Source organism: Uranotaenia lowii, chromosome 2, assembly GCF_029784155.1.
Source record: "Uranotaenia lowii strain MFRU-FL chromosome 2, ASM2978415v1, whole genome shotgun sequence".
NCBI classification, from domain to species: domain Eukaryota; kingdom Metazoa; phylum Arthropoda; class Insecta; order Diptera; family Culicidae; genus Uranotaenia; species Uranotaenia lowii.
In genome coordinates, this window is record NC_073692.1 from 298,004,381 (window position 1) to 298,028,963 (window position 24,583).

At 33.1% G+C, this 24,583-nt stretch overlaps 1 protein-coding gene across 7 annotated transcripts in view; it reads right to left on the bottom strand.

Moving 5' to 3' along the window:
- Positions 1-24,583, bottom strand: part of LOC129750133 (protein enabled) — a 168,352-nt gene that overhangs the window by 136,254 nt on the left and 7,515 nt on the right. For all 7 annotated transcript variants that reach the window (XM_055745363.1, XM_055745369.1, XM_055745368.1 and 4 more), the window contains exon 2: positions 4,506-5,045. In XM_055745363.1, the coding sequence (XP_055601338.1) occupies positions 4,506-4,510 (5 nt within the window). In that variant the 5' untranslated portion in view covers positions 4,511-5,045. The remainder of the gene's footprint in view (positions 1-4,505; positions 5,046-24,583) is intronic.

The window sequence follows — 24,583 nt, forward strand, 5'->3', positions numbered from 1 at the left end:
TCTCCTCGTGATGTTTCAACACCAAGAGACAAAAGATGGATTTAAAATTTGTTCTGGCCATATAAAAAAGGCACCTGCTATACTTGAAAATTTTGTTACTCATTTCATACTTTGAGCAATGTAACATTTTGAATATGTGCATAATCTGGGCAAATGAATGTAAAATAATTATTTTAAACATTTCAAAAAACTGTTTTAAATTCTGTTCATGACACGATGTTATTTTTTGCTGTCATAGAAGTAAATAAATAACATTCCATGGGAAAGCCAAAAATGCAAAACTGCACAGACAAATGTTTGGAGTGTTCCATACTACCAGATAAAATTTCAAGTTTTTCAATTTTATTTAGGAAATTTGAAAAAAAAACTTTATTAATTTGAATAAATGAAATATTTTCAGAAAACGGAATAAAAATTCTGATGACTTTAGTTCTGACCATTTAAAGTCAATTGAGAGAATATTTTCTGATATTATTATTACATCAAATCTACTACTTAAAATTGTTGAAAACAAGGGTGGTGTTGAGATTTCGTAATCTTTTTCCTTTTAATAAAAAAAAAATAATGCGAGTCATTAGGTTCAGTTCGTGTACTTTTGACAAAAATGAACAATCTTGAATTTTCGGTTGAAAACTTAAATCCGACTACATTTTACATACACGTAAGGCCATGATCATTTAGTATCCGGGCACTTTATTTCGGTGATAGCTACGTTTATAGAGCTCGGATATGCAAAACTATAGTAGCGTTGTGTTGGTTATGAAAAGGACTATCTGGTCTATTTTTGATAGATTTTTTAGTTAACGTGTGTTTGAGATATTTACGATGCAAAAAAACATGGTAAAAATAATTTTGCACAAATTTGCTCCTTTTACGCATTTTGCGCCTCGATAATTCTTCATTGTCGACTTGAAAGCTGATGAAATGTTGATTTTTTCTGATTTATTTTTCGGACCAAATGGTTAAGAAGTATAAAGAGCCACTCTAGGATCCACACGAAGTTCAAACCAACCATCGGAGTGCAACTCTTTATCTTAAATATGGTAAAAAGTCTATCGTTATTGGGGATAACTGAATGCAGACTCCCTAAATAATGCAAAAAATCCATTTCCGTCAGGCAAAAAGTGTTGCCTGACTAGTAGACACCAAGTAAATAACTAATAATGATCAGTTTCAAAGATCGCAATATGTGCATCCGGTTTTTACCCAATATGACAGATGTGTTTTGATGGACAAAAAAAATTATGTTAAAACCGGATTTAAGAGATCAAATTCTTCGGGATGCCTACTCATGAAAAGGTTCCAACCAGATTCCAATTGCTTTTTCCAGGTGAGTTTGTGTAAAATATCATGATTATGCAAAGGTTTTGCTTCTGTGGTAAAAAAAATATATCAATACATGACTGAAAAAAGTGTGCAAAGATAAAAAAGAGATTTTATGAAAAAGTTAAAGTATTTTTTGAAATCATTGATAATTAATTTTTTTTATATTTTTACATTAAATCTCATATTAACACCTTCATTCCCCCCATAAAAAGTTTTACGATCAAATGAATAGTTTTTAAAATACACACGTTTGAAACTGCCCGGATACTAAATGATCATAGCCTTATGCCTCAAAAAACGCTAATTTATGCAATAAACAATTGGTTGAATTTGTTTTTTGAGTTTCATATATGTAGTGCGCCATGATCCTTGTGGTACCCATGTATAAAATTTTACTATAATTTAAAAGTGAAAAGTACGGAAACCTTAAGAAATCATCAAAAAGGATGAAAGACAACAAAGATATTTGGTTTTGAAATCCAGGTGAATTATTTAAAATTTGGGCTTAAATGTAAGAAGTAAGTCCAATTTGATTCCTAGTCCCAAATATTTTTTCATGAAGTTCTCACACTAACTTAGCTAAAAAGATAAATAACTAAATTTTCAAGAAGATGCGGGAGACATTTTTTTCATAATAAAACCCTACAAATCCTTTTTACTTCAGATTATCCTGAACAAATTTTTGAAAGATTGATTTTCTAATGTAAATAATTTCTACAATCAATAACTAAGCTCGTAGAGTACTATTTCTGGTCTTGGTGCAATCAGTGATGAGAAGTTTTATCAGTTTTTTCAAATGAAATAATAATCACGTTGTCTGTGATATTCTAACTCTTTTCTCTCAATCTGTATCGATGTCTGGTACAAAGTTGTAGCCAGCGAAATTTCCTATAAAATCATGTTATTGACATATGAAGTTGGATTAGGACTAAAGGTAAGACGAGCGTTTTCACAGTAATAAGTATGATTTTGTCCATTGAAAAGGTTAAACATTTTCAAAAAAATAAATTGTTCTACACCCTCCTATGGATGATTTCAAATTTGGGCTCAAATGAAAGGGGTAAATCCCAGCTTTCGAAAGGTGCAAAAATTAGCGATGCTTATTTTCGAAAAATAAAGTTTACTCCTAGAGACACCGTGCTAAAACTTTGAGACAGTTTTGGACTCCGATTTCCGGTGAAAATTGAGTTTTTTTAATTCAAAGGCTGAAGAGATTTCAGAGTAGTTGTTAAATTTCAAAACTTATGATTTTCTTCCCACATATTTCTTGATTTGTTGAATTCTGACTTATAAATGCAAATAATAATTCTGAATTTTGAATTTCGGGTTGAATCTCTTATTTTGGAACCAAAACTAAATTTTGGTTCCTTTTTGTTAATTTTTCCGGTTTTTTCCCGGTGCGATTTCCAATTCCCGTTTTTCCCGGTTCTGTGGCCTGATAATGAAAAACATGAAAAAAGACAAGAAGAAGAATAACAATCTTTTATTATTCTACCGGGATCAGAAATAAGTTCTGGCTGTGGAAGTATGAATAGTGAATAGTGAAATCCGTGTAATTTCCTCCATGCGCAACAACAAAACGCTTTGCAATGCTCCACAGAGTTGTTATTGAAACTTGACGGCACACAAGTTTTTCGTTTTTACAATGTTGCCAAAAACAATTATGTCAAAATGACAATTTTAATTTAGTAAATTCTATAGGGGGAAGTCGTCTATGGCCGAACATCGTCTAAGGCCGGACAACATAGATTTTTCTAAAACACAATATCGTAATAATGTTTTAACACCATGAAAATAAAGTAAATAGTAGCCTGATATGGTGTTAGAAATATGGTAATCCAATCTTAAAAGGTAAACCAATGATAGGCATCTAAAGCTTTTGCCTAGTAGTACGGAGAGGATCGCCTAAACTTTGCATTTGTATTGTGGTCAGTTTTTTCGGCTTGTAAAATTTGAACTGCACATGAACGACACCGTTGATTGGTTATCTTTCGACTACAGTACCAATAAGATAACAAAACGAAAGTTCAATCGAAATATTAGGAAAATTTAAAAAAAAAAATGCGATTTGTCTATGACCGGACACCAAGTTGTTGTCTATGACCGGACATGAAAATATACAAAATTATAGACGATTTCAACTTGAAACTTTCATTTTTTCATCTCTATAGCACCCTCAAATAGTTAGCAGAAGATAATGATTCAATAACGAAACAATTTTGGTCCTCTGAGTAACTTTAGATTTTGCTGTCCGGTCATAGACAATTTTTCTCTAGTTTTTTTTTCGAAACAAATTTTCCATTCTGGTTTGCCAAAAAAACTTTTATGACGGGCTTCATAGAACGTTCAGTATTGGAAAACACATACTCACAAGACCTGCGCAAGTGATTTCAGTCATTTTGCTACGTTTTTGTGCCATTGGTGACAACTTTGGTGAAGTAATTCGTAGTGTCCGGCCATAGACAACACTTTTGGAAATGAGCGAAAACTAACATGAAATGATTTCTCTTACCACATGAATATGTTGTAAATTTTTTTTTTCTAATATAATTAAGTGATCATAATATTGATACTCTTCAAATCAGTAGAGGAACCAATATTTACAAAAATCAATTTTTGAAGTTATTGCTTAAAAACCTTAAGTGTCCGGTAGTAGACAAGTCCCCAAATTTAGAAAATTTTATACAAGTCCCATACAAGATTCAGGAGGTCGCTTTAAAGTTATTTGAATGAGCTAAGATTTTGCAAGTATTGTTTGATAGTTGATTGGATCAACATCAGGGGTTGAGAACTAGGTTACAAGAAATTTGAAAAATAAGGACCACCTTAATGTGGATATTGATAGGGACCCAGGGAAAATCTTCCAAATATGTATAAAAAATTGATTAGGTTTGATCCAGCAAAATGTCATGTTTGCGAATAACTGAATCAAAGATTGACTTCGTGCTGATGATGGCAGTGATGTAAACTCGCGATAAAACCATCAACAGAGGTAATAAACTGATAATACTAAAACACGTTCGACAGGTGAGATGATTTTTCTTCCATAATCAAAGCTTGTAAACTGAACTGATGATGATTCATGGAACCGAGAATGTTTGGAACAGTAGGTGTTTGTATATGAAGAAGCGAAAAAGAAAGAGAAAGAGAGAGTGAGTGAGAAATCATTTTGCACTTACCACATATTGCCAGCCGTGTTGCGTTCTTCGATTCCCGGGTGTTGCAGCAACGACGAAACGACTAAATACACCCCAACAACCTTTTCGAAAAAGGCAACACAACACAGAACAACAACAACAACACAAACTAATTTACCCCCTCGATTTTCGCCAGCAACTTTTCTCCTCCCCCAGCTGGCCTGGCCCTCTCTTCGTTGTTGTTGTTGCTGCTGCTGCTAATCACTTTTGCGCCCTTCTACGATACTAGCAGCACCATTCTAAAACCGATAGTATGCCGTATGGTATGGTACTGGAGCACTTTTATTTTGGGCATAAAATTCACTAAAACACAAATTTCGCACAATGCAACAACACTCGGCTCGGTGGGGCCTCTTCTTCCTCGTTTCGATTCTATCAATCGTCGTCTTCCTTTTGCTTCTCTACTCTTCGTTGTTGCTTCTGCTCGCTTCTTTACAATCTTTCACTTCTGCTGCCACTGGCATTTATGTAAACCTATTCGGGAACATATTTTCGCTGTCGAAATTGCTTTTTTCTTAAAACCTTTATAGAGATGGAGAAAAAAAAAACCCTTGAAATGATTTGTCGATTTCTGAATCCGGCTGTTTTACATCTCCCGGAGCACTATTTCAATCTTTTTTCCCTTGTTTTCTCCCACACACCCATGCGTTGGTCTGCGGGGAAGAATTCACTCTGGAGTAGCACTATTTTTTCACTATCTTTCCTCACTGGAAGGAAACCCACAAAGAATAACACGCCCAGCCAGACGCTGCTGCTGACTGTTTATGGAAAAAAGGATGATGACTAAAACGTCAGGTTACAAGTTAAAACAACGGCGAACGGTTTCACACTTTTTGGCAGGTCCTATGCTCCTTCTACGGGAAAAGGAAGTACACAACGCCGCCATTCACTACTTCACGGATCGCGTTTAAAAGGACTCCTTTTTTTCCGGAGCAACATCACCAAACTGGCCACCCGCCCAACGATTCAAACCAACATACCCATTCGAGCCAAACCAACGACGAGCTGACTGACTGACTGGATCCTTTCTTCTGTGTTTTGTGCGGGAGAGAAATTGGCACAACATAAATACAGAAAATGCATTACACCGATTCACCAACACCAGCGTTCCTTTTTCCCGCAGCTGTGTGGGTGCACTTGAGCTATCCAGGAGAGGGCCAACTCGGTGGGAACAGTCTTGTGCAATGAGTTGGAGAAATTACTCAAAGTGTGATACTTAATTTATCGGCCTTATCGATGAAAAATGATGTCCTTCTTAGTTAGAATATCTAAAATTACGAAATTAGGTATGTGATGATAATGCTTCTAATAATTTCTACCCGTTCTTTTTCATCATCTTTCATTTCTTCTAGCTTTCTATCCGTCTATAACATTTCATAATCTTAAGATATAATTACTCAAAGTTTCGTTCAAATTGTGAGTCGAAAGGATTCCAAAATGAAGTATAATAAAAAAGACAGTTCAACAGATTGTGATACAAGACTGCGAGGTTAACCTAGATCTACTACAACATGTATTTCATCAATTTACTAGCTGATCCGGTGTGCCTTGCAACACCATTTAGAGTTATTTAAATTTTTATCAGCACTGTTATGTTATGCAAAAATGTATGTTTTACTTGTATGGAATCGCCCTCCTCTTCCCCATCAAATGTAGAGTAGGTTTAATTAACATTGAAATATTTTTCGCAACTAAATAGCATTGAATGCATTATTTGGCTTTATTTGCTTAACCCTTCGTTTCATAAAGTAACAAATTTGCAACAATTAATTAAAACTGTTCCAAATTTCGCATTCAGCAAAAAAGTCTAATTTTTTTTCGATGGAAATACCATTTCTAACTTCAAGATCACGTTCAATTAGAAAAAAAATGACTTTCAGTGAATATAGGTACAAAAAAGATCAACTAGAATCTGAAAAATATGGAATGTGGAAAAACCTTATTCAAATTTTTGGCCTAGTCTTATTCACATTGAGAAATTATTTTCGACTCAAAAAAATATTTTCGTATTCTCACTAAATTAATTCACATAATAAACACAAATTGAGGATTTTTTTTGTTTTTTCTCTGATATAATGGTTTTTCAATAATTGTTGCAAATTTGCAACATCATGCAACGGTAGCACCCTAGCAAAGTATATGGATTCCATAGTGTGTTTCCGAAACTTGCATCGTTTAAACAGTGTGTTTGTTTCCTGGTTGTGTTCTCGTTACAAATGATTGTTTATCATGTTAAGGTCGTATTCAGAGGAGGGTGGTAGGGGGAGGGGGTTTGCCCCCCCCCCCCCCCCCCTCAACTCACGAGGGCCATCAAGGTAAAGAAATTAAATGTTAGCATTAAATCGTTATCAAAATCTGCAAACTTTGTTAAAAGTTCAAAATTTATCAAATTGAAAACTAGGACGGGCCCGAAATATAAACTAACTCAAGATTTAGCGTACAGTACCGTTCATAATTGTATAGAAATTGGAAGCACGCGCATTGTCACTTCGACTTTGAACTTCCATAACTTTTTACTCTAATGATATTTTTTGATCAAATTATTTGCGTTAGATAGAACAACTATCACACTATTATACCACAAAATTTGAGCTTTCTGGGGTTTGTGTGGCCTGAGATACAGTAGTTCTACGTAAATCGGACTATTTGGACTTTTCTCATTCAAACTGCAATATCTCAGAAACTACTGGATTTTATGGTATAATAGTGTGATAGTTGTTCAATTTAACGCAAAAAATTTTATTAAAAAATATCATTAGAGTAAAAAGTTATGGAAGTTCAAAGTCGAAGTGACAATGCGCGTGCTTCCAATTTCTATACAATTATGAACGGTACTGTAGGTATGTAATACACATTTTATTGATTTTTTTTCACGCCCGTTGGTATAACAAATACATATTTTTAATATAAAAAAAGTCAGATGTTCATAATTTAGTTAAGAAGCATACACAAATTTTCAAGAGTTCCAAAATATTAAACGGGAAAACATACATTGGGGATAACAGTTTAAAACGCTCTATATAAAGTGACAATGAGGCCCTAAGCCAAAAGGGTCTAAGTGCCTCAAAACTGTTTTCGAGAAAACGCGCTACAAAGTTTTCTTTTTTCTCGTTTTACATAAAGTTGTAGTTTTCGTACAATCGCAATAGTATGAGAAAAATTTCTATAAATCTGAAAATAGAATCAAATATAGTTTAAAGTTTGAAAAAAAAAATGACATTATAAACTCAAAATTTACCAATCAATTTTTATAAAACATTCATAAAAATATGTTGAATTTTTTATTCTTTTGATCTAATAAACTGCATACTTATCAAGAAAAATTATCGAACAAGTTGTTGATGAAAAGAATTTTTTTTTCACTTTTATGAGGTAAATTTTAAGATTCACTGTATTGAAACTGTAAATTTTCAATAACATTATCTTAATGCTTTATTATTTAAACTCAAATACGGGGCTTGATCCAGAGAGTTTTAAAATCTTATTACAAATAACGAATAATTTTACTTTATTTTTCGATTTGAAAGTTCAGAACTATCTACCAACATTCGATATACGATATACATGGTGGATTAACAACAAACATAGCTACTCCCAGCTAAATTCTAAACTCCCACGGTGTCCAAAAATCTAGATTTACAAAGTTTTTATGATAAAACTATGATTAGTGCAAAAGAAATTAAGAGTTAGCATATATTTCTTATTGTATTGTGTGAAAAACAAAAAGGTATAACCGTTTCATGTTGTTGCAAATTTGCAACAATTAATAGTTTTGCTAAATAACCGAAATATGTGAAAATAATATTTTTTCATTATTTTTCGCTTCATGTACTCATCATTGCGCACTATTGAGATTTTTTTCGAGAAAAAATAAAAAATCATGAAATGAAGGGTTAATTAATTTCCAAGTTATGCAAAAAAAAAATATGAAAAAACTTCCCTCGTTCTCTCGTCCCCTCTCTGAAAGAAGGTAAAGATGCTTTGTATGAGTATAAGAGAAATAGACCCCTCCTGTTCCTAGCTACGTTCTTGCTTGACCACATATTTATATTATGTACTAGCTGATCCCATACGAACTCCGTTTCGCTTTCAACTTGGAATATGTCATGAACAGTTTGCATGAAAGTCAATTGCCAAGCATTTTCCAGATACACTTTTGAATTCATTGTTCAGTAATAATTGCAAAAATATTGGACGATCATTTTGTCTGTCGTCTGCTACTAAATTTGAAATCAGGAATCAATTGACCTTTCAGAAAAAAACCCGTGTATAAATTTCGACTCAATCGTTGCATTACAACGCAATTATTGCCAAAAAGTTAAACCCCTTTCGGTGGCTTCTTATACAATATTTGTTATCTGAAATCGATTGCCCTTCCCTCAAAACTCCCGTGTGCAAATTTTCAAAGCAATCCATTTCATAATAACGTCAATATTGCTTAAAACAGTGAACAATTAATCTATATGGACGACCCCTTTCGTCGACCCCTGGCAAAATATTTGACATCTGAAATCGATTGCATGTCCCTGAAAACTACCGTGTGCAAATTTTCATTCCAATCCGATGTATAATAACGACGATATAGCAAAAATATTAAAAGGTTAATATGGACGACCCCCTTGGCCGGCCCTGTACACTGAATTTAATATCTTAAATCCATTGCTCGACTCTCAAAACTCTCGTGTACCTATTTTCATCTGAATCCGATGTATAATAACGACATTATCGCATCAACAGTGAATAGTTAATATGGACGACCCCTTTGGCCGACCCCTGATTTTAGTTTGAATAAGTGGAATCAGTTGTTTGTCCCTAATAACTCCTACGTGTAAATTTGCATCCCAATCCGATGTACAAAAACGTCAATATCCCTAAGATACTGAAAATTTAATATGGACGACCCCTTTCGCCGGCCCCTTACACTGAATTTGATACCTCAAATCGATTGCACGTCATTCAAAACTATCGTGTACCAATTTTCATCTGAATCCGATGTATAATAACGTCAATATCGCAAAAACAGCGAACAGTTAATATGGACGACCCCTTTGGACGATCCCTTACACAAAATTTGACATCTGAAATCGATTTCTCGTCTTTCAAAACACTCATGTGCAAATTTTCAACACGATCCGACAAAAAATAACGTCAATATCGCGAAAACAAATTTTTGTCTTGTATGGGCGACCCCCTTCAGAAGGGGTCATCCGAAAATCTAAAAACATTTTTCATCCTTCCTGGTCCTAAGGAGCATCCATGCCAAATTTCAGACCTCTAGCGCTTAAGACGGCTGAGTCTATAGAGGACAAACAAACAAACAAACAAACAAACAAACAAACAAACAAACAAACAAACAAACAAACAAACAAACAAACAAACAAACATACAGAAATCGCTTTTTATATATATAGATTATAAAGTTAATGAGTTTGATCTTGAACAATACACTGTGGATTAACCGAGTTTTAATATAAAGTACGACTACTATACTAGCCCCTGACCCCCCTAACTCCGTCCAAAGCTGATTAAAATATTATTTTGTGAATTATATTACTAAACTATTTAAAAAATCAAAATAAAAATAAAAAAAAAAATGTAAAAAAAATACTCCGGATAATCGAGTCTAAAATTCCGGATAATCGAACCCCGGATAATCGAGTCTCCGGATAATCGAGTCCGACCTGTAATAATGATGAATTAATATCTCTTTCAATTCAATTTTTTCAATTAAGTTCTTATGTTCTAAATAGTCTTACGAATCATGAAAACAAAAGGTAGATTGCATTTCAATGTTCCAAGTTAAAAAAAAAACGTGTAAACGAAATCTAATAGTATTTGTTAACATTTTAACATTACGATTTTTTTTTCTTTTTCGAAAAATAAACAGCAAGCTGGCAACATAATAAATCACATCCGAAAAATATTTCACTAAACATATGAGAAATATTTCAGTATCAAGAATTATTTCAATGTCAAATAAATCTTGTTTAGAAACTTGAACGCAAGCTACCGCTCAAGAAAGCTTTCTGTGCAACTCCAACCGATTTGTAAGTTTGCAGCAATGTAGGCGTTTTAAAGACGTGTTAAAAATTTCGAATAGTATTGAAAGCAATTGACGAATAAATTTTCTAAATATATGAGCTAAACTATAAAGATATCGAAAGAGAAAATAAGAAGCCACTACTCGTTGTAGGAAAAGTATCTCAGTATTATTATAAAGGATAGTGAGGTTTTGCTGATCTAGCGAAGGAAGTTGCAAGAGAGAAAACTTTTTAAAGGTTGTCAAACAAAGAGACATTAGAGTTTGGATTCCTTTTCTACGTTATTATAATTACGGTGGCATTTTTGAAAGAAGGCAAAAATGGTTGCAATTAAATAATATCATAGAGTAATTTCAAATAGTTGATTATCTGGTATAGTCAATCACAGATTTATTTTAGATATGATTATGCGTCTCTGTCCAAAAATAAACATGTTTTTTTTCGATAAAATTGTAAGAAAGGTGCGAGAGATGAAAAATGTAATGTAACACTTCTTTATTGTTCCTCAAAAGTTTATTTATCTACCGTTAGTGCTAATTAACTATCAAATATATTTAGAAAAAAATTTATTTACAGAAAATAATTCCTTATGTTTTTCAAGGCATTTTGAATATTTGAAAATATGGAATTCTACAACACTGAAAGATTGAAAAAATTAAATTAATGTGTAGAGAAATTTCAAATTGTTGTATAAAGTGAAACATTATTAATATTTATATTCATAAATTTCAAATTAGGTAGTTTCTGAAGATATATTTTCTCCTAACTTTAAATTTCATTAATAATAAATTCATTTTGGAAGTTTCAAAATTTTCGATTTTGTCTAAAATAAGCTAATCTACAAAGGATCTGTGGCAATCGCAAGAAACATCGAAATATGGTTTTTTGTAATGTGTTTATAAGTAATACAACCAACTTTCTTTTTCCAACTACCTAACGTTTTATTTGTATAACAGCTAGGATCAATTTCTGATACTAAGCATAGAAACTCACTCTTAAAATAGAATTAACAGAAAAATGTGTTTATCAGGTCATGACATTTGATAATCTAAACGTTTTTTGCGATCAAATAGTTCATAAAGAGGTGTATTAAGAAAATGAAAAAAAGGTGTTAATAAGCCAGTAATTAACTTGTAGCAGTTGAAGAATATGATTGAATAATAATTTTCAAAATAGGAACAAAAACTAGATCGCACTTGTCAAAAGTGTCTCCTGATAATATCCTCCCACCCACACTCCAAAACAAAATTAATTGCTAGGATGCAGAGGTAACCTCGGTCCTAAAGCACAAATTTATTTCTTTCATCCCTTTCTCTATTTTTCCAATCTATCTATTGACTACTAGGACGTGGCCGGCGCCGTTATTGATGGTCAAAGAGAGAGTATCAGTTTTGTGCATTGAGAATGTGTTGCTAATCCCAAGCATCATTCTTTTGACCTTTGCGCAAAACAAATTTGTCTGACATACTTCGTTTTGATCTTCTACAATCATATTAATAACTTTCAAGTTTATCTCAGAGTTAGTGTTTTTCCAGACTTTTGAATGAGGTGTGTTGTTCAAAATATTTTCGTAATAGTTCTTTTTACATTTCCTCTTGGTAACTTCAACTTTCTTTGAAATATGGTTAGGCATTTCTCTTAAGTGGACATCTTCAGCATACCTTTTCACTCTTTTGATATAATTGTGTTTTATTCTAATAAACGTCCAGAGATCAAAAGACATCCACGGGCAGTAATCGCCTTTGAGTTTCACTGACTTAGTCACTTTTTTTGAGCAAATATTAAGCAAGGAGTTATAAGTTGCCACAATATTTTGAATGCATGTTCCAGCATCTTCGATTTTACCAATCTCTCTCAAATAATTTCCAAATTTTTCGTTTAGTTCGAAATGATTAATAATGTTTTTGCTCAATAGTAACTGTTGCTTGTCTGAATTCAAATCAAAGGTAATAATTACTTGGAGATGATCGTAAATTGTGTCGTTTTTCAAATTCGATGCATTCATATGCTTACATACTACATGGTCATGGCCAAATGATTCAAGGTTTTTATATTTTACCGAAGAATTATTGTTTGTAACATTTACGGGAACGTTCAGGTCGCCGACTATAAAACAAGAATAATTGTCGGGCATGGAGGACAACAGACACTCTAATTTATCACAGGCAGTATTAAAGAGAGACGAGGGTGGTTTGTAAATCCATGCACACCGATAATTTGCCCATGTATGGCCAATTCTACAGAGATTTAGTGAAATCCATCAATACAAATATTTTGAACGGTTTTTGAATTTAAGATTACTTTTAATGTACATAGCAAGGCCACCATTCGATTGATTGCGGCACGAAAAAATAGAAGCGTAACCAGAAATTTTATATAATGAACAGACATCGTTTACGAGCCATGTTTCACAAATAACAATCACATCAAACACAATTTTAGACTACAGACCCCGTTCGTTTTTGGCAACATGCCCGTAAATTTTATGTTGCCAAAATCGAATGTTGCCAAAATCGAACGGATTTTTTGTCACTTTTTTATTTCAAATTTTTATTTCAAATTATTTAAAAATGATGTAAAACCTTATATAAGCATAAAATTTTTCAATTTGGTTCAATTATATTAGTTTTAAGCAGTAAAACATGGAAAAATTCGTGTTTTTACAGTTTAAAACTATTATAAATAAGCCAAATTGAAAAATTTCATGTTAATATTACGTTTTACATTTATTTTGATTAATTTGAAATGAAAATAAAAAATAAAAAAGTTACAAAAAAAACCGTCTTTTTTGAATGTTGCCAAAATCGAACGGTTTTTGCTTGGATGTTGCCAAAATCGAATGTTGCCAAAATCGAACGGGGTCTGTATTGTACAATTTCTAATAAATTATCAAATCTTTTAAGATCATTCATGCTACATATATTCCATTGAAAGATCCTTATTTTTTTGAATTTTATTATTATTTGTAGAATTAAACTTTAAAATAGTATGATAAAACTTATTGATTATACTATCCATTATATTAAATTAAAATCCAGACATCACAAATTAAAAATAAATAAATAAATAAATTAAAAATTAAAACTACTAAAACAAAAATTAATTAAACCTTCTTACGTTTAGGTGACGGTGTTTTATTACAATTTACAGGTGCATTTTTGTCGGACATTAGCAAATATTTACTCAAGACGCGACATAAGTCGTTTCTTGTTTTCACTATGTCTGGTTTCTAATTTTCTTCTTTTTTAACTAAGATAGCACCCCCTCTTCCAGGTCAGATATATTATTACATCTTGAAATTCACGTAACTCATTAAGCAGTGAAGCAGAATTTCAGCTTGGAATATTGTTGGCCAGTTTCCCATAGGAATTGAGACCCTGAGTCTAGGTCCCAACATGCCTGCCCCAGCTCTATTGTTCATTTTTGAACCATCAGTGAAGAATAGGATCGATCTGGGAGGAACCGCAGGTCCACCTGACTCCCACACGTCCCTATCATTGATAGTTACATTGTATGGTATGTCTAGGATGGAAATGGGATCTATCTAGTTGTCATTCTACGCAATATAAAGTGAGTTCAATTTAAATTCCTTTAGGATTTTTAGGTGTCCTGTAAGATGTCCCTCATAGAGAGTTTTGTGTTTCGAGAGTCTCAGGGCACTACATGCTTCCTCTAATTCAAAGAATTGATGTAGAGGCAGAATATTTAGTAGTGCGTTTAGAGCCTTATTCGTAGAGCTTCGCTTGGCGCCAGTTATAGATAGCGTTGCTAGTCATTGGAGCTTCGCTAGTTTTTTTCTGGGCCATAACTTGCATAATTTTGGTCCACCATACTAGCGAGGTATAAGAAATTTTGGGTCTTATAATATCTGTGAAGGTTAGTGTGAAGGTTATCACAGTAGTTTTTGAAGGATTTATGTTCAGTTATTCTTTCCTATGGCGCCGGACAAAAAAAAATCGACTTCTACGTACTGAGTCTTTTCACCCAATACCCATATTGTGGGGGTTTCATGTGCTTTTCAGCCACTTCCAGAACAGTAAGAAATACAACCTCTCATCACCAGTGATAGTTATCGCTTGCACAACTGACCCCTGAAGTATGTAGATATCGATGATGTTAGTTGTGCGAACCTTGAAAATGGGCCGCTCTGAAACTCCACATTGGCGATTCTGGCAGTCCATTTGGGATTTGACCACCAATCAGGACAAGGAGCTATGTGGGGAAAACAGGAATTAGACCACTGAAGTATCAGTTGCGCATTATTTAGTTAAGAACCTTAAAAATAGGCCACTCTGAGACTCTACAGTTTTTTTGTAGTGCTTTGTATATAATCAATCAATCCTCAATAAGTGAAAGTGTGAAGGTAAACCCATTTTTAATGCATCGATAATTAAAAATACCTAACATTTCTCTTTCCCATTTCGAATGAAAGTTTTCAAGATTTCAAACAATTTCAACAAATCGCACCACACTGCTGTGTGTGGAGGACAGAACCAATACTCGGGGGGCCCTTTTTCCCTCATTCTTTATCACTGGACTCGCTCACGCTACTCTCTGCTCCGATATGATTAGGAGGCGGCTGACTGTTCTGCTTGCTGAATCAGGCCGCCGCACCGTTCCCATCTCAGCACTCAGCACAGTCTGCCATTCATTCGTTTTTGTCGGAGCCAGCAGCAGGGCGGAGGCCGGATTTCTTCACTGGTGTTGTTTGTTGGTTGAGAAGTGCCAAGAACTTTGTGCGGCCTACACACACTTCTTTTGCTCTACTCTAGGTGGAGTTCACTAACACATATTTTTGGGTTTTGTTGTTTTTTTCCTCTCCACTGTTCTTTCCACTTTTCCTATCGGACGGAGCTGGCCGGTTTTTCGCTTTACGCGGATATTTGGTTCTGATTGTTTCTCGTGAACCTTTCTTTCTTTCGGTGGTTCTTTTTTTTTTTGGCAGGCTGCGTTTTTCATGACCGGTGACGATTATTGACAATTTGCTGCCTTTGCCCCGTTCGTCGGCAGCAAGTTCCCTCTCTAAATTAGTTGGAAAGAACGGAGAAAAAAAAAGGATCCCGATAACTTTGGGTCTTTCCTTTTTGCGTATGCAATTCTTTTTGGTTCTTTTCTCCCGAGGGGTTTACAACCAATACTTCTGAGCGTCGAGGGTATGGCAAATCCATAATCGTAACGCGTTTTTTTTTCTTCTCTACTTCTTTTGACCATAAGAAAAAGGTGTGCACAAAAGTCAATGCAAATTATGTATTGTTGATTCCGGTTATCCTGGAACGAATGGCACTCTGTAGGTATGCGTTATCCTGCTCTCTGTACTATATCTCGTTCTAGATGATGTTTGCGCTGTTTGCTGGTTTGTAAGTAATAAAATAACTTCTACAACAAGGGGAGCTAGTCCAAAGGGGTTTTTACGCGTATCTACTTAATATTCTCAATGCAATTATAGCAATAAATTTGTTTTGAAATAAACGGACGTGTGATGAGCTTTGTGACTGGAAAAATATGGCGAATTTTCCAGGCATTCTGATTTTCAGACTGGTGTTATACATTACATTTTTGCCTACCAAAATAGTTATACATAATAATAACCTTAAAAATTGCTCGTTGAAATAGACGATACATCTTTTTTTAATAAATTTAACGATCCTGATGATAGAAATATCTTAAAACAGATTTAAGTTATCTTTAGGTCAAGATTCAACTTTTCAAATTTTTTTTAACAAACTCTGCTGTGCATGATTCCAAAGTTCAATATTGACTACGCAAATAATTTCCAAAGGAATTGTAATCAATTGTATGATTTATTCAACTACACATTTCTGGTTGACCTCTACCATTTAACTATAAATATCATATATTCAACGATAGTGGTATGATTGATTTTACTGTAAATATGATAGACTCAACTACAAATGTATGATTAATTGATTGATTCAAGGTATTGAACTGTAAATATAGTAAATTCAACTATATTTTTATTATTGATTGTGTGACACTCGAATAAATACATACACAACCAAACACTACATGTATTTACATACAGAAGTGAAGCTAGTGTGCCTTCAGCAGCAGATAGTTGGTTCAATGACAAAAACAAAAGGTAATTAGCAAAAGTATAATTGAATAGCATATATTTGCTTGTTTAAATAAACCTGTGACAAAATTTTTCCTCCCTTTAGGTCAATTCAAGCCAGATGCGGCAGCAACTCAATTCCAAACGAAGGAATCTATGCCGATGGAGAAATCGGTGGACATCCCGGTTGGGTGGCACCGATTGGCGTTTCATCGGAAAGCAGAGATGGCTGGACAGTGCCAAAACCATCGATGTGCTGATTGCTAACAAAATCATACTATTCTTTGTAACCAAAATCTTTTTCTGCTTTCAAATAATAACAAATAAACAAAATAAGTATAAAACCAAAATGAAAATAATAACTAATCAAGGTTGCCGAAATCACAGAAAAATCTGCATTATCACAGAATTTTGAACAAAATTTCGTCACAGAATCTGTGTCACTAAACTAAAACTATAAGTAGTATCCTATCTGTTGATGTTTTACATAATTTCCGATGAACTGTATAGAAATTGCGTCACAGAACCTCGTCACAGAATTTTGGGTTCAAATCACAGAACTCGAGAATGTTTTATGTCAAAAACACAAAATTTGTTTCTGCAACCTTGTAACTAATGCAGGAAAAATACGGGAAAACAACTGTAAATATATAGTTGAATGCATAAAATCAATCATATAAGTATAATTGATCGAATAAAAATTATATTTAAATCAATCATAGAACTAAAGTAGAATCTACAATATATAAAATTGTGTGCCCAGCATAAATCTGTAAAAATAATTGGATTTATTATATTTATGATTGAATCAATCGTACAATTGTAGAGAACCTATCATATTTATAGTTAAATGTGTAAAACCAATCATACAAATATAGTTGAATATTTAAGAAAATATAGTTGCTTGAGAATCAATCATCAATATAATTGAATGTAGGCGAAATATTGTTGATGAAACTATATTTTTTTTCTCCGTGTACCTTCACAAAAGTGGGGGGGGGGGGGGGGGGATTAGTAGTTTAAAAGATTTTTTTAAATCAAAGTGACTAGTAATAAAGAAATAGATACTAAGTTTAAGAAGTTATTTGCTTATTTTCTTCACTCTTCAATAGCTAACAACTGTCATATGGCTACCAGCTGCTTATTCCCCCCCAAAAGTATTTAAAAATAAGTGTCAATAAACACGTCTAAAAAAGGTTCGCCTCCGGCGGAATTTAAGCTCATACCATTCTAGACCAAAAACATTTCTTTTTACCACACTATACAAGTTCAGTAATTGGAACTTATTTCTTATCATAAATTTTTGGAATTTCACAAACCTTCAGTATTGAAACTCAAATCTTGACAACTAAAAAATCCTAACTCGTCTTTAGAATGAATTCATTCATCAAATACTAATTCAACACATCAATAAACAGCTGGTAGCCATATGACAGTTGTTATCTATTCAAGAGTCAACAGAAGAAAACTTCTTAAACTTAGTATCTATTACTTTATTACTAGTCACTTTGATTAAATTTTCATGCTTATTTTAAATATTCACCAAAAAACCAATTTCAGCCTTAATTTTCTTATGTTTTTTTTTTCTTCTCAACACTTAACTCCACATTCAAAAGGATTTTGGAACTACAAAAGGCCACAAAATGCACATTTTCCGAGGTGCAAATAAAAAGCTAATTTTGATTAATTTGGGTGCCTTTAATCCAAATATGCAATTAGTTTTTTATTCTGTCAGCTTTTTTTTTGAATAACTTTTTAAAGTAAATTGAAATTCATCAAAAAATTTACTTCACTTTTTTGACAGTAAGGAAAAACCATACAAAAATTTGGAAAATATTTTTTTTAAATCACTGATCAACATTTTCCAAGATTGCAAGTAATTTTGACTTCTGCGAACCAAATTATAGAATTTTTAATTCATTTTCAACCATTCTATAAATTACGGGAATTTGAAAGAATTTTTAAAGAAGTGGAAGCAAAATAAAATCGTTTTGCAGGTCAACCAATTTAGTGAATGAAATGAAACCCTTTTTTAAACTTTCTTTAGTAATGTCAGAAATACTTGTAATGAGATCATTTCAAATTACTGAAAATTTCAAAAAGCTAATTATTTCTCTGAAATTAGAATGTCTAGGCTAAAGACTATTGTTTGAATGGATGGATGAGAATAAACAAATTCAAAATCAGTGTTTCATGTAGGTATGCTGGGTTTTCGGTTATCAATTATTGATTTCACTCATATCTGATTAATTTTTAAACTTATAAACGCCATACCACCAACACTAGAGGGGATAGACAATTCTGACAAAAAAATCTAAATTAAGACGCCAAAATTTTCCAAATCATCCAAAAATGCTGTTCCTAGGAGTTTGAAGGATTGAATAACGCAAGAGCTTTAAAATCCCAGACAAAAAAATGTTGGCTTTTAATTTGTACAAAAAGGTTTTTAAATGGTTATAACACCTTGATGATGTTTTTCAAATCAATATATTATGGTATAATTTGGTTTTCAGATTTGGATTTTAAGGATAACACAACGATTCCTTATTTTACTATAGGAAATGTTGCTTTAATTTTGTTCCAGGTTTAGGACCCATGTTCCAGTTAGGCTCCACCTTGGCTATATGTCCGAAATTTATCTTTTTCTAAAAGCTATCGATCTTCGTCTGTAAAAACTTTTCTTTTCTATTCTCTTCTTGTCCTAACATCATTGTAAAATAGATTTAAGCAATCATTGTACATACAAAACCTCGATGTTGGCTCCGTCAAACTTAAAGGTCTGAGCCGGTTCAAATAAAGAAATTACAAAAAAAAAACTATATAGATTTTTTAATTTTGTTTTAAATTTTGTCTTTGTTTTCCAATTTTGACCTGATTTTGAAAATTTATATACGTTTCAAAAATTTAAATTATTACAATTTTTTTTATCGATCGTGATTTTTCAATTAATTTCAGAAAAGTTCGAAAATGATTGAACTTTAGAGGCAAATTTTAATGCGCAAAGGTTACTTATTTTGTATTCACTTTGTGTCTTAAATATTTATAACAAAGCTTGAAATATCTTATTTCGGTTGTTATCAGTTTTTTATTGATTTTTTCAAAAAATCAAATTTCTCAACCTACAATTTTAAAGTTTAATCTTTGATGAATTGAACATTTATAAGATATGTTATGTTACTGTTAACATTAAAAATAAACTGTTTTACACTTTTATTTTTCATCTGGAAGATTCTAAATATAATTTTAAGTCTAATTCCTGCACCGGCATCTAGAAATAAAATTAAATATTTTCCTAAACAACGTGTTTAGAACAAAATCTCTTGAGTTTAAAATGGATGTTAATTTTTTTCTATTAGAGATTCACATTTCAATCGTGATTAAATATATTTTTTTCATCTATATATATAAAACAGGGAGAGAGACAGCCCATACAGAAATGTGCGAACACGCAAAACTCTTCACTGGATCATCCGATTTGCATGCAATTTTGTTGTTGTGTTCGTCTTCACGCGAAGAATAACACAACGGAGAGATAATTTCGAAAATGTTTTTGTGGAATTTGAAAATTAATTTTTAGTTTTTATTCGTATCAAATAAAAGTCATGGCACCCGATTTCATTTTTTTTTTTCATTGGAATCACCCAGAGTAGGAAGGCGCCAAAAGCAATCAAGGCTTACTGATGTTCATCCATCTCTCTATAGGAAGTTTTGGCGCCCATTTTCGTTGCAAGTGTACTTTTCACGTGGCACCAGTAAAATGGATACTTGGATGTAATTGTTCACCTTCCGTATGGGGAGAAAAAAAAAGAACGCAATAAGCCGGCATGGAGTATACTTATTTTCGAAAATTGTCATTTTTTCTTCAACATCAAGGCAACTTTAACATGTTTTAAGCTAATTTACCCAAAGCTAGCCGGATTGCCCGGTTTTACCCGGACTTGACCGGGTAATTGATAAAACAAAATTTAAAGGGCCCGGTCAAGTCGTCCAGCCCGGTTGTCCGGATTTTGATTAAAAAAAACCCGAATTTTACGTATTTAGTCATTTCATTTGCCAAATAAAAAAAATCTCTTATTAAGTTAATTTTTTTTTAAATTTTGCGTACTAAAACGAAATTTGTTGAGCAATTTTTAACATAATAATCATGCACGGTTTCTGGATGCTTTAAATACGATTCAAAATTGTCGGATTCTTCTAAGGCATCTTCCAAAATTTCTGATGCGTTTCGAAGAAAAAAAATTAGTAAAGTGCTTTTCGTTTTTTTTTTTTTGAGTAGTTTCTGAATTTAGCCCAAATTTGCCTGGTATTGCCCGGATTTTTGATTGACAATTTTGAAATCGAATGCCCGGATATTGTTAGGTTTTAAGATAGAATAAATTTGCCTGACCAGGATACGCACGGGAAAAATTCTGATCTCTTTTATTTACTCCGTTATTTTGTTTTGTTTATTTTCCGGTAAAATGAAAGACTGTCATATTATTGAGCTTGAGCTTGAGCTTAGATAAACCGTACATTTCAGTAGTTGCTTCTCCGTGATTGACAAGAACCATCAAAATTGTACATAGATCCAAATAAATGGGGCTTGGGATTAGCTTACCATTTTCTGTGTACACGTTTCGAAGGTTCCTTATCTTATATGGTCAATAACGGCGCCGGCCACGTCCTTACGGTTCATCGGGGAAAGGGAAGGATTGTTAGTTCGACTTCCGTTGCTACTAGAGACCGAATACACCTCTAAATCTCCACGGTCGTCACAGGAAGGGTGGTTTGTCAGTGGGGAAGGTAAATTAGATCTGGATTCCCTTTGGGAAGGGATGTGATCAAAGCAAAGTTAAATATTTAATGTTCGTCGCGTCGCACACTATCGAGTTCATCGCGTTTTTATTTAGAGCAAATACGTCCTAACGTGGCATTGTCATACACATACAATGTACTTAGCACCGGTGCAACTCACCGAATTTTACCGCGCGTTTATGACGAGGAGAGCAAAACGTCCTAACGTGGCGTGGCGTTGCCATACACTTACAATGCACAATTTTATCGCGCGCTTAATATGAGCATAGCAAAACGTTCTAACGTGGCATTGTCATACACATATAATTTACTTGACGCCGGTGCAACTCAGCGAAGTTTTTCACGCGTTTAAAACGAGAAGAGCAAGAACGACCTAACGAGCAAAAACGTTCTAACGCATTATGCAAACGGGGAGAGAAAGAGGAAAAGAAAGGAAAGAAAAAACGCATCCGATCGCGCCTCGCCTGCCTGGTGCACACTTTTCGCAAGCAACTGAACGGAGGAGCAAATCACCATTGTTGCTCTCTTGCTCCAGCAGCATTAAAACACTTTATTTATTAACACCGACGACCGAACAAACCTAATCACGTCAATTTTCACCACGCTAACACACACAAACACACGCGCGCGCAGAATTATGTTAACTTGATTCAGGATAAAGGATTTTTTAATTATGTTTGCGTTTCATGACAAATGTGTTTCAATCTCTTTATCTTGAAAAACGAATAGTTTTATCATTTTTATCACATATCTAACAGACATTTTAAAAATCATTCCCTAGATAGCGCTAGCACAAAAACAAAATTACTCACCAGATGTCGGTAGCACAAGGTACGCGAACCTTTTTTAAACTCTACTAGTGACATCTGTATGTCACTAGCGGATTTTTTTAGAACCACCATGCACTGACGCGTCATCACACAACCATTGCAAAATCGAAAAATAAGAATTCTTAAATTACCTGTTATCTGCAACAATTTTACCTATACCTCCATAACCGTCAGTAGCACAAACACTTCAGCAACGCTCACAATGAAATTATTTATCAAAAGCACATATTTAACACCTGAAAATCGGCTTAATAAAAACTGATACTAAAAAAACACTTTCAGCTTGGGCCAGGGGTGCCAGTTCCCACTTTCTATGTCCTGAAGTTAACATTGAAAAACACTATTTAAATATCATTTGAATCAAAGATTATCATCGGTTAAATTAGTTTAACTATTTTATAGAAGATTTGTTTGATTTTCTCACCATTTAACAATAAATTTAGTTAAAGTTTGTATATTTTTTAAAAATCAGGACAAATCAGGACATTTTAAAGGTCATTTTTCAAAAATCAGGACAATTCAAGCGTTTTTGAAAAATCAGGACGGCCTCTCAAACATCAGGACAAATCCTGAAAAATCAGGACACCTGACACCCCTGAATGCCGACCAACGTATGTTTCATATTAATGAATGCTCCTGTATACGCACCCTTTGGGTCCCGCTAGCAAAAAAGCGTCGCTAGTCCTACTGTCGCTATTCGGTTTGGTGCTATACACATAATATAAACTTGAAAGATTTCACGTGAATTATAATAAGCGATTTAAAAATGGTTGCAAAGTTTTACAAGTCGTTTTTTTCTCAAAACGGCATAAATGATCATAGACCCTTTTCACGTGTTGGTACTGAAATCAACTGTGATATTATGATTTTCCCAAACAAAAAACATAAACAAAGCAGACCAGCATCAGCTCGAAATTCAAACAACAACAATACTTATTTTCGGCCAAAATTCAAATTTTAGTACACTTTTGACGTTTACACTTTAAACAAAAACAAACAAAAAAGTCCATCGACAAAACCGTGAAGCCAGCCGGTCACAATTTGTGGAAGTGGAAGTTTTTTCTTTTTTCTTTTAACACGCGTGGATTCGATTGAAAAAAGGATTTTTGGATTTCGATAAAATTGCTTTGGCAGTGCCAGAATATTAAAATAGTGTAAAATATAGTAATAGATAGAGAAAAAGCCTGGTCACAGGAAAAGGAAGGAATTTATTAAAATTAATAAGCAGAAGTGAAAATAGGTAAGTTAGGTTAGGTTTAGAATTAGATGACTTGACAAAACAAAATGGACGACGAAAAGGCGGATAAAGAAATTCCACCAGACATGAAAGACTGTCATATTATTCAAGAAAAATAATATTCTACGTATGACTGTGGAAGTTTCGACATATCCAAAACAACTGAACAGATAACAATGAAATATTCCATTACAGAATCTTCTGTTCATATTTATGGTATGACATCAAGAGAACGTATATTTTTTAATTAATAGAAAAAGACGACCATAAATTGATTTACTTGGTTTTTGTAAACGTCAAGAATGTAATGAGTTAGTTCGAGAATAGAATGATATTAACTTTGTAATTCTATGTGAATTTCATCAGAAAACCAAGGAAATGTTAGATACTATCCACTTCTTCCTTTCATACTAAGGTGCTAAAAAACTGAAAAAAATTAAGGATATAAATAGGGTTGACTTTGTAAAAATAAAATTCATAATTTGATCCAACACTCAGTATCAGAAATCTAAAACAGATAATTGGTTCAATAACATCTTCAAATACAAGAAGCTTGGAAAATAAAAATTATTGTCTCGACGAAAATATCATTCAAGATCCAAAACAGAGATAATGAAAACTGAATCAGATTTGCAAAGACTTTTTTGAATTTCATTTCTGATTTTTACTTCAAGATCTCAAAGTAAAAAAAGATTTCCATAACCGTTTGATTTGAAATCGCTGTGAATACAAATTTCATGTGTACATACACAAATATTGAATGTTCTAAATTTCTTTGTTCAGTGCTTAAGCATCCATTTCTCGATAAATAGGTTAAAGTCGATATAAAAAAGATGATTTTGAAAATTAAGAGGAGATTATCTATTACAGAGAACATATCAAATGCATGATAGATAACGAAAAACAGAATGGTATATGAAAATTTGTTGATATTTATATATTTGCAGCATAAAAAAAATAACAAAATTTCATACCATGGAAAGTGTTGTGCTATTCCTACAAATTTGGTACCTATACGATAAAAAAAATTTCAAACATGGATTTGGCGAAAAAGGAAAGACAGTTGATCAAAAATGCTTAAAATG